Genomic DNA, 11,326 nt, shown 5'->3' on the forward strand with positions numbered 1-11,326 from the left:
AGACTTTGAACTACAACTTCCAGCATTCAGACACATTCTAGATTTGTCCGTAGTGCCACGTCATTTGATGTCACTGCCGCACCTGCGCAGCCATCTTGTACTTTGAGCGAAGAGCGGACACAGAAAGAAAGAAAAGAAGAAAATAAACCTGTCAAATCAGACGAAAATAGGAATGTCTGTAAACGTTATATAGCCTCGTAACGATTAGACAGCCAAGAAGGACAAGGGGAGTTAGAAAATACGGTGAAAGACATCCAAGTGCCTTGGATATTGAGACCGACAATCCATATTTGCCTGTGAAAGCGGAGTGAGAGAGAGGAGGAAGGAACATTGAAATCGCCGATAGAAACATATCCCGAACGTCAGTCAAATCATGAATCCAGAATAGTGAGTAGACTCTACCGCCAACACAACCACTCTATATTTTACACTCCCTTTCCTTTTGTAATCTTATATGCATAGATCGAACACGTTATTGTAGTTTTATTGTATTAGGGCAATTCCATAAATGTGAGTCGAGCTTTATTTAACTAATATTCAGCCAACGTCAGGCTGATCGCTTGTTCGTGCCACATTGTCGGCTAACGATAGATGGCTAGCTAGCATACGTTTTTACATACAAATAGCTAGCTAGAATGTAATTGTTGTCAATGGACATAGCTAGTTAGTCCCTCAAACATCTGTCACTTGTGTGTGTGTGTGGCTCTGAAATGAGAGAACACGCGCACAGATCCCCTGCTTTGTGCGGTAGCGACCGGAGGAATAGGACGTGGTGCTGAAACGTCATACCGGCCCACTAACTTACAGTAGCAAAGCTGTCTTGCTGCCTTTGGAGATCTAGCTAACAAACACCAATGCTTGCTTTGAGATCGCTTTGTCATTAACAAACACACACCCTCCGTTCTGTGATGGCGCTCTCTCCTTTGTCTCTAACGTTGGTGTGTAACGTTAGCTAGCTAACTAACGTTATGTTAGGGCCAAAACATAGGTTTCTACTTGCTTACTTTACGAATAGATTGGCTATGTGCCGGGTGATAGCAATTTAGCCAACATATGCGGTCTCGGTACATAGAAAGCTTATGGACGCCGACTCAGAAAGCATAGGTGATTTGTTGTAGAAGCTTCTGTGAATAACGTTAACGTTACCTATATTCGTGAATGTGGGAGACATCGCCACATCACATCAAAGGCTGCGTTTGGGGAAGAGATTGCCACATACATGCAGCCTGTGTTAGTTTCCATAGCATTGGACGTTCTTTGGCAGAAAAACATGCCACATCTCAATTTCAGTAGACACAAGAATAGCTCTGTCATTGCGCCACTTCTGTGCAGTGGAAGTGTGTCAAATGCATGTGACCTTGTTTTGCTGAGAGAGTTGATGTGAAAGTACTACAGCATACTATTTACTTACTCACAAACATTTCTGAGAGTTCCGTATTGGTGAATGAGTTCACCGTGTACCGGCTGTGGCCCTGCTAAATGTCCTATTTAGAAGTAGTTGCTTGAACACAACTTGATATTGGTCAATCGGTTGGTTGCCTCAGGAGTGTTTCTCAGGAGTGTATTTCCCCACACTTCCTCTCTTCCTCTCTATTGGGCCTTAGCCTAGAATTCTGTCCGAAGTGGAAGAAACTGACACAACATAAAATCAGTAGGGCTTATGACTGGAGTTAAGTAGCAACACTGTTTAGTATGTCTAGTCTTTGGTCTAATGCTGGATGCTTTAATTTCAGTGACTACCTGTTCAAGCTCCTCCTTATTGGTGACTCCGGTGTGGGAAAGTCCTGTCTTCTGCTCCGGTTTGCTGTAAGTATCGTTACCGTATGCTATGACTGTACACAGTTATTTAGTAAGTGTCGTGTCGGTGCCTTTTGTCAAAATGCAGCTTCCAGAATCTGTCTTGACTGTTCTCTCTCTCTCTCTTCTGCCGTCTGTAACTCCTTCCTCTTCTTCAGGATGACACCTACACGGAGAGCTACATCAGCACCATCGGCGTAGACTTCAAGATCCGCACCATCGAGCTGGACGGCAAGACCATCAAACTGCAGATTGTGAGTCTGACACGATCAACACTGCAACGTGCCGCTACCCACACCCACACCACCAATTACAAATAAGGGGTGGCTGTTGGGAACGCTTCGTTTTAATTAGGAAGCTCTAGCCCCAGCTATTGCTGTTATGATGAACATTTGAGGGTTTTGCACCGCTCACAGCTGTGTGATCTATTTTGCACCGCTCGCGTGATTGTGTGAACTATTATAGTCTAATAGGATGTAATCGGATACTGTTTTGGTAGGAGAAAAGGCTGTACCATTCCAAACGAATACATCTGGTAAAACAGGAGGAGCGGCTCCCCCCCCGCCAACTCCTGATGTTATAAAGGCTTGATTAGATTTGAGAAACGGTTCAGTAACCTAGTTATGTTGCTTAGTTTTATGTCCTGTGTTTGGTGTGTAGTTTAACACCTCGCCCTAAAGCTATACAACAGGCCTGGGATCCAGTTCTGTTCCCACCATGGCTCTTTTGATGCAAGGAGTCGAACTATAGATGTTAGTGTGGTATTCTAATGTCCATAGATGCCTAACTAGTGCTATTCCAAGTGTTTTCAAGACAGGAATGAATGGAACTTGGGTGATGACAGGTGTGTGTGTGTGTGTTAGTTATTTAAATTAGAATGTTTTGTTGGTTTGCATTAAACAACTATCTCTCCCCTCCCGCTCTCTTTTGTATTTCTCCACTCCCTCTCTTCCAGTGGGACACTGCTGGTCAGGAGAGGTTCCGCACCATCACCTCCAGTTACTACAGGGGCGCCCACGGCATCATCGTGGTCTACGATGTCACAGATCAGGTGGGTTATTAGTTCGAGGGGGATCAATGCTTAGAACTAAGCTTAATAGTCTGTGTATTTTTGTAGTCAAATATTGTACTTCCCAAGTTCTTCTGACTTTCTAAAATGTCTAATTGGCCTGATAAAATAAGAAATCCCCATAAAAATCTTTCAGTTTAAGCTAGCATTGGATGCCTCTCAATCCACCGCATCCGCCGATGTCGCACTTCCGCATCCGCGGTGAAAGGTGACACAGAGCTAGAGCGGTGTTTGTCAGACAGGGCTTAGACTCTTAAGGGTAAAAATCACAAAAAAATGTCCACTGTTTCTCACCTGCCTGTAGGATAGGCAGCCATGCACTGTGTGACTAATCTCATTCTGTCCTGTGTGCTGTAGGAGTCCTACAACAACGTGAAGCAGTGGCTGCAGGAGATCGACCGCTACGCGAGCGAGAACGTCAACAAGCTGTTGGTGGGGAACAAGTGTGACCTCACCACCAAGAAAGTGGTGGACTACACAACAGCCAAGGTATGGCTACAGGGGCATTTCTATGATTTGACGACATTGGCGGCTTACCCCAAAGCCAGAGGGGGAACCCTAATAGAGGGTTCTGGGGGCATCCCCCGGAAGAAAAATGTAATTTCAACTGCTGCATGAATGCATCCATCAGGTGCACTTTGGGATGAACATTAAGAGATTAGATCTACTCAGAATTGTGTTGGGGGGAAGAAAAAAAACCCCACACATTTTAAAATAATAATGTGGGTGAACAATCCCTTTTAAAATAGGGCTTGAAGTTAGTCCTGCAGGGAGGCCTGTTTCCCAAGTGGAAGGGATTTTAAAATATTCACCCTATAACAATGAATTACTTCAAGTCGCCTCACTTTCAACAAACATCTAAAGGTGGTTGAGGCTGACATGTTGTGTCAAAATGTGTCACCTTACTGTATATAGGCAAGATATTTTACTTTTACGATTTTCTGAGAGTCCCCTTACCATTTCTGCATAGCAGCTTGTGCACACGACTAAAATGACAGAATAATTGAGGCAAGGGACATTTCAGTATAGCCTATTCTCCTTTTTATGACATACAATCAACATGTCCATGACGCAACTTACCTACACGAATGGCTAAAAAAATGCATAGCTTCTTGTCATATTTATTTTCGGAGGCGCAAGTAAGCATAATAGATTTCAAAGAAGTAGCTACACCAGCAAAACTGTGAAGAAGTGACATACTAAAAAGTATGAGGAATAACAGTACCGTTCTTGCTGATAAGCACACTAATTATCCTATAATAGGATATCCCATCATAAGGAATAGATGTTCCACTGACTTACATCAGCTAATGTGAAGGAAATCAATTCAACAGAAAATCTCCTGAAGACAACATGGCATAGCCTAAGTCTTTCCAGGGCTACACCCTACCCAAATCATGTTTATTTATTTTATTAGAATAAAAGGGATACTTTTGTGTTCACAATCTCTTTGTGCCATCTTAAAACAAACGTGTGCCTGTCCAGTTACCAGATTGTTAGCTAATATGGTAACATGACTGAACAAGCTCGTTTGTTACACTACCTGGATACAAAAGTATGTGGGCACTTGTTTGTCGAACATTTCATTCCAAAATCAGGGGCATTCATGTGGATTCCCCCCCCCCCCCCTTGCTGCTATAACAGCCTCCACTCTTCTGGGCAGGTTTTCCACTAGATGTTGGAACATCGCTGTGGGGACTTGTGCGATTAGGCCTGGCTCATAGTAGGCTTTCCAATTCATCCCAAAGGTGTTCGATGGTGTTAAGGCCAGGGCTCTGTGCAGGCCAGGAAAGTTATTCCACACTGATCTCATTTCAGTATGGACCTCGCTTTCTGCATGGGGGCGTTGTCCTGCTGAAACAGGAAAGGGCCTTCCCCAAATTGTTGCCACTAAGTTGGAAGCACAGAATCGTCTAGAATGCAATTGAATGCTGTAGCGTTAAGATTTCCCTTCAGTGGAACTAAGGGGTCTAGCCCGAACCATGAAACACAGCTGCAGACCATTATTCTTCCTCCACCAAACTTTACATTTGGCGCTATGCATTCGGGCAGGTAGCGTTCCCCTGGCATCTGCCAAACCCAGACTTGCCCGTCGGACTGCCAGATGGTGAAGCGTGATTTGTCACTCCAAAGAATGTTTCCACTGCTCCAAGGTCCAATGGCGGCGACCTTTACACTACTCCAGCCGACGCTTGGCACTGCGCATGGTGATCTTAGGCTTGTGTGGGGCTTTTCGGCCATGGAGACCCATTTCATGACGCTCCCGACGACCGGTTCTTGTGTTAACGTTGCTTCCAGAGGCAGTTTGGAACTCGGTAGTGAGTGTTGCAACCGAGGACAGACGATTTTTACATACTACCTTCTTCAGCACTCAGTGTTCCCGTTCTGTGAGCTTGTGTGGCTTACCACTTCGTTGTTGCTCTTCGGCATTTCCACTTCACAATAACAGCACTTACAGTTGACTGGAGCAGCTCTAGCAGGGCAGAAATTTGACACACTGACTTGTTGGAAAGGTGGCATCCTATGACGGTGCCACGTGAAAGTCACTGAGCTCTTCAGTAAGGCCATTCTACTGTCAATGTTTGTCTATGGAGATTGCATGACTGTGTACTTCATTTTGAACATGTGGCTGAAATAGCCTAATCCACTAATTTGAAGGTGTCCACATACTTTTGTGTATATATGGTGTATCAAACAAATAGGCTTCTCGCAGTCCGCTATTTTATTATATAATATTTTTCTCCCCAATATCGTGATATCCAATTGCGATCCAATTACGATCTTGTCTCATCGCTGCAACTCACCAACGGGCTCGGTCGTGTCATGCGTCCTCCGAAACATGACCCGCCAAACCGCGCTTAACACCCTCCTGCTTAACCCGGAAGCCAGCCACACTGTGTCAGAGGAAACACCGTTCAACTGATGACCGAAGCGCCTGCAGGCTGACATGGACCGCCACAAGGAGTCGCTAGAGCGCGATGAGCCAAGTAGCCCCGCCAAACGCTCCCCTAACCCGAATGATGCTGAGCCAATTGTGCGCAGCCCTCTGGGACTCCCAGTCAAGGCCGGTTGTGACACCGCCTGGGATCGAACCCTGGTCTGTGGTGACGCCTCAAGCAAAGAAGATATTATCTCCGGTCAAATGTATCATATCTTTTGAATGGTTTGGGCGCACACAGTTAATAGCGAAACCATATCCCTAAGGCATACTACCTAGCTTGTAAGTTATGGGAACTCATATCAGACATACAGCCTGCAATTTTGAAATGATTCATTCATCAAAAGGTTCTGGGCACTTCACAAAACATACTACACAAAACAGTTAATTTTGTTGTTTTGAGCAGTCGATTTCTCTAGAAAGCTATTTCCTCATCAATGTGGGAATACAAAATCGAGTTGGCTCCTGAGGTGATCAATAGCGTAATATTGGATCTTTAACTTTATTTACAATTTTCATTGAATGCATTTTTAACTCTTACAAAATTACAGAACGTACTGTTCACATTGAGACACTTCACACAATACCTACATTTTTTTTTAATCCTTTCTGTCCCTCCCTGCAGTATCGTATTGCTTTATATTTAATGGACATAATACTGTTTTTTTTTTGAAATTATTATTATTTTCCACATGGTCATTGCTACAACAGCTGGGCATTACCTTGTATGTTTTTATATTTATGTTTAACCCCTATCTATTCTCTTCCTGTCTGCCGCCTGCAGGAGTTTGCCGACTCCCTGGCCATCCCATTCCTGGAGACCAGTGCCAAGAACGCCACCAACGTGGAGCAGGCCTTCATGACCATGGCTGCTGAGATTAAGAAGAGGATGGGACCCGGGGCCACGGCCGGCGGGGACAAGCCCAACCTGAAGATAGACAGCACCCCGGTTAGGCAGTCTGGCGGGGGATGCTGTTAAACCGGACCCGGTTCTGGATGCTCACCACCTCCTCCCGTCCCTCTCTGCCCGGGGCTTCACCTCCTCCACCTCTCCCTCCACTCTTCACCCCTCAGCCTCCCTTCCATCTACCTTTGTCTTACCCTACAGAGAACCAATGGGAACAGGGTTAAGTGAGGGATGGGTGGTCAGGGAGAGGTTGAGAGAAAGGGATGGAGGGGAGGAGTTGAAGGGCTAGAACTGCGGACTGACTTAAACTATCTCCCCTAAAAAAGCGAATGGGGAAAAATAGTTAGGTAGGTAGGGGTGAGGGGGGGTTTGAGGATTTTTTTTTTTTTCATTTTTGCTGAGTGATGAGGCAGGAAGGTAAACAGATATGAGAAAAGATTGGTATTGATTTAGAGGGGAACTGGGTGATAGAAGATTAGGTTTTAGATTCTGGCGAGCGCTTATCGCTCACACACACACACACACACACACACACACTGAAAGTGGATCGGAGTGATTCTCCCATTCGAGATAGTCACAGGTATGGGTCTCTCTTTCCTTCAGGTTATGTCTTTCATTGCAACCCAGTGAAAGTCATATAGCAAAATTAAGTTTAGTGTGCTACAGTAGTCATCTGTCTATTGGGCCTATTTTATATGTTGGGGGGCCTTGTAGTCATCTTAAGTCTGTCTACAGCATAGATTGAGTCACGGACACCGTCTGGTCCACGTTTTATGGCTCAAATGCAATAGTAACACTCATGTATTCATGACTATCCAACCATTATACAAACTGAATTGGCATTGGAGCAGAAAGCAGACAGTTGTGTGCCACTACCAGCGTACTAACATTCTAGTGAGGCAGTGGTGAGTCATCGATGTTATTAAATGATGGGGATGCCCATTTGTTGTGCTTTCCCCCAAGCACCTCTAATCGTTCTCTTTTTCTGCCTGAAGTGAATGAAGGCATCAGCAGACGGGGGAGAGACTCATACACTGCAGTCTGTGTGAAGAGGGTATTCTGGGGGTGGTGGGACTTCTCATAGACCGCGTGCTTTAGGTTGATTTGACACTCCATGCAGATCATGAGAGCTTTTGGTCAAACTTGGAATCACTCCATTCCCTCTCCCTCCATCCCTCCACATGCAGAATGGAGGATGTAGTGAGAGAAAGGGAGAGCGCAAGACATTTCTTTTCAGTTCTGTAGTATATGGTGTTAGTTAGCCCACATCACTCCTGTTAGGATTTCACATATTGAAGAATAAAAAAATAACACATAAATATGTGAGATACGCTTAGGTCATGTTTGTATGTCTTTAAGTCGTCATGACACTATATATTACATTATAAATCAGCCCTGAATGCTGATTTGCTGACAACTGTGGAGAATCAGACCGTCTGCCACGGGTGTGACAAAACATTTCTTTTTACTGCTCTAATTACGTTGGTATCCAGTTTTATAATAGCAATGAGGCACCTCTGGGGTTTGCGACATGGCCAATATACCACGGCTAAGGGCTGTGTCCAGGGACTCTGCGTTGCGTCTTGCCTAAGAACAGCCCTCGCGGTGGTATATTGGCCATATACCACAACCCCTCGGGCCTTATTGCTTAAATATACCCAAGTGGTTCTTCAACATACACAGACAGTACACACACACACAGATAACGGGGCATGACATACTGTAGTACTAGGTTAGGGGCGGGCGTAGATAGGGGCTTGGGCAATGCAACTGATATTCAACAACGATTTAATACACATTACTCTTGACACCACACATTGGCAATATCCTACATTCTGTGTTCATCTTAATAGATTATTATTCATATTGTTTCATAGGTATTATTACAATGATTTTATTTTATATTTCTTTTTGCTTGAAATGCTGTCAAACTTACGTTATTGGGTGGGTGGGTCGGTTGGGATGTTTTTTGGTTGTTGCTAAGTTTGACCGGGTCGGGGGAGTTTGTCTAAGAAAGCTACTGTTCCCTCCTGTGCCTTACTGGTCTCTTAAAGATACTGACCGCATGCTTAACTTGTGTAGCATGTCACAGTCGCACCACAGGTTCTCTTTGCCTTGGCCATGACCGACTTCTCAGACCGTGTTTCCACCCCCCTCTCTGCCGTCACGTGTCCCACAGTGCATTTCCTTTATGGTTGTCACGGTTTCATGTCAGTTAGTGTGGTTGTTAAGAAGCGTAGCCAGTGCGTCACGGTTTAAATGGCCCAAGATGTCCTGACCTAGCTAATTATGTTCAAGTGGAGTCCCTACTCAGACCGAAGTCTCAATACTGTACTATGACCACATGTCAACTCATTACCTCAGAAGCGCTCTCTTTAGATCATTGCGTAAATAGTGTTCTTCATTGTCAACTGCTGGTTCCTGTAGCCTCTATATAGCCTAAGACATTAAGTGTTCGGCGAGTCAGAATGTGTGTTAATGGTTCCGGCTGTCCTGATCTCCCCCTCCTACAGTATCCTCGCCTGCGCCGTTCCCTTCCCAGTCTGTCCGCATGGTTCTCATGGCAGTGTGTTATTTTTCAGCGCCATTCCTATGGAACTATGGGTCCTTGCAGGGATGTGGAGAAAACCCTTCAACCCCTGACCTTAACCAACACTGGTGGTTTTTAATTGAATGCGCTGCAGTAGAGTGAACAAGGCCTCTAAGCGTTTGTGTTCTAGGCAACAAAGGCAATTGGCATTCGTTGATTATTACAACCTCAGTTTTCAACCCTTTTCTTTTACAAGACCGTTTACGACTGTAGAAGTAGGCACGGTTACAATCGGACTTTGGGAAGATCTATTCTCTGCCTTTGGTGGGAATTAGGGTGACATGCTGAGAACCCGGACTAGACCTGGAAAGTGATATTCCTTTTGTCTTTATGGTTTTCCCTTGTCTTGGTCTTGACAGTCTGAAATCATCCAGTTGTGTGTGTGTGTAACAGTTCTAATCTTGTACCTGTATGGCTTTATAGCTATGTAAAGTGTAGACAGAGGTTCTTACTTTTACGACAACTATATAAGCATGTTATGGTCATGCTATTTGGTCATTGGGTTTGATCGTGTTACGTCATCATGGTTACGTTCCTAGAGCATGGTCGCGGTCCTAGGTTCTGGTTCATTGGGTTGAAGTGTTCGACTCTGTGCTTGAGCGTTCGGGGTTAAGAGGGACTGACTGGTCTTGCCATGCAGACCGGATATGAACTCCCATCAACCTCCTCTTAATTATTCAAACTCAACGAATCCAACGATGTTCTTTGTGACCCGGTTCGAACTACTCATCATTGATAACGGAATCTCGCTTGGACTTTGGGAGCATTCCTGGTGTTCCCGGGTTGGTCTTCGAGAGAGACTTGAAATTCCTCAGCACTTAAGGTGGCACGGCCTTGTCCTCCGGGCTCAGAACTCCAGGTAGTGAGTATGCTATGCATTCCCCATGCAATTGCAAAGTGCAGTTTCAGCCTCTACAAACTGCGATATCCAATTAATACCGATGAGTTAGTGAGCTCTTGCTGTCCGCAGCATATGGCTACCAAACCAGTCAATGGCATTCATGTCTAGAAGAGTGATGTTAGGGCAGAATGCAGAATCTGATTAAGTGTGAACAGCAGGTTTAGATAAGTTGTGACTCTTTTTATATGTAGGGTAGTAGATACAGTAGCCTTAGCCCTTGTATTTTTAGAAGAGCCCTTACAGATAGGGTGGGAAAACTAGGCTAAACCCCGTGACACAATGCAAGACTCAACCGGACTGGATTGTGCTGGCTCATTTTATGCTTAGGCAGTTTGGTGTGATGAATTTGAGAATCTGGTAGTAATCAGCTGACTGTCACTGGTAGGAAGGGAGGGATCAGTAGTAAGGAGGTGAGGGGTGGGGGGGGTTTGTGTGTGTAACATTCCTGCTCTCTGAACACAGGCTTGCTTTCTGGCTTTTCCCTCAAATCTTACATGAGCCCTTCTGCGAATGAAACGATTGTTTGAAACTCCACAAACAAGACGCACGCACACTTGGTCACACGGACATGCTAAAATGGACATAAAATGGACATTTCACGCCGTAACAGCGTGAGTCTCCTTTTGATATGTTCTGAATGTGCTTTTTCCTTCCACGACGTCTTCATATTCTACTGATTTTAATATATGAATTGAAAATATACTGTGGTAATATTGTGTCGTCTGGTCTGTTCGAAAGATAAGAGGGAGGGGTTTAGGAAATGTGGGTGGGACAACACATGGGGTGTGGAGTTAGGGGCGGGCTCTGGTTTGGAGCTTGCTCGTGAATGTGATTATGACGGAACTAGAATCTTGCTAGAATCCCTAGAATGTTTTTCCATGTCATTGTCACACTACTTTGTTGCTCTTCCGTGGCTTAATAAAGGAACAACGCACTGGTCTTTTTAATACCGAGCATCGTGCAGGTCCTCTCCTGGTCGTCTTTTTTTTTCCTTTTCTGTTTTTCACTTGTCCACTTTGGTGCTCTGTCTCACTGCTGATTTTCATCGCGTTTTTTTTCTTCTGTACATATTATAAATATATATATAATAATAATTTAAAAAAAGATCAATGTCAACATGGGTG

General features: G+C 44.6%; 1 protein-coding gene across 1 annotated transcript; it reads left to right on the forward strand.

The window, feature by feature from the left end:
* LOC110531863 (ras-related protein Rab-1B) lies at positions 1-11,318 on the forward strand. The gene is made up of 6 exons (XM_021615332.3): positions 1-387; positions 1,734-1,806; positions 1,956-2,051; positions 2,753-2,848; positions 3,224-3,355; positions 6,589-11,318. The coding sequence occupies exons 1-6, from the start codon at positions 374-376 to the stop codon at positions 6,781-6,783; spliced, it is 606 nt and encodes a 201-aa protein (XP_021471007.1). The 5' UTR covers positions 1-373; the 3' UTR covers positions 6,784-11,318.
* Positions 11,319-11,326: the final 8 nt, after the last annotated feature.

This window comes from Oncorhynchus mykiss, chromosome 9, assembly GCF_057628025.1.
Source record: "Oncorhynchus mykiss isolate SJ-2025 chromosome 9, ASM5762802v1, whole genome shotgun sequence".
Classification (NCBI taxonomy): Eukaryota; Metazoa; Chordata; class Actinopteri; order Salmoniformes; family Salmonidae; genus Oncorhynchus; species Oncorhynchus mykiss.

Bases quoted from the DNA above. Each gene is read 5' to 3' on its own strand.
- LOC110531863 (XM_021615332.3), top strand. The intron at 2,052-2,752 runs GTGAGTCTGACA...CCTCTCTTCCAG, and splicing joins AGACCATCAAACTGCAGATT to TGGGACACTGCTGGTCAGGA. The intron at 2,849-3,223 runs GTGGGTTATTAG...TGTGTGCTGTAG, and splicing joins TCTACGATGTCACAGATCAG to GAGTCCTACAACAACGTGAA.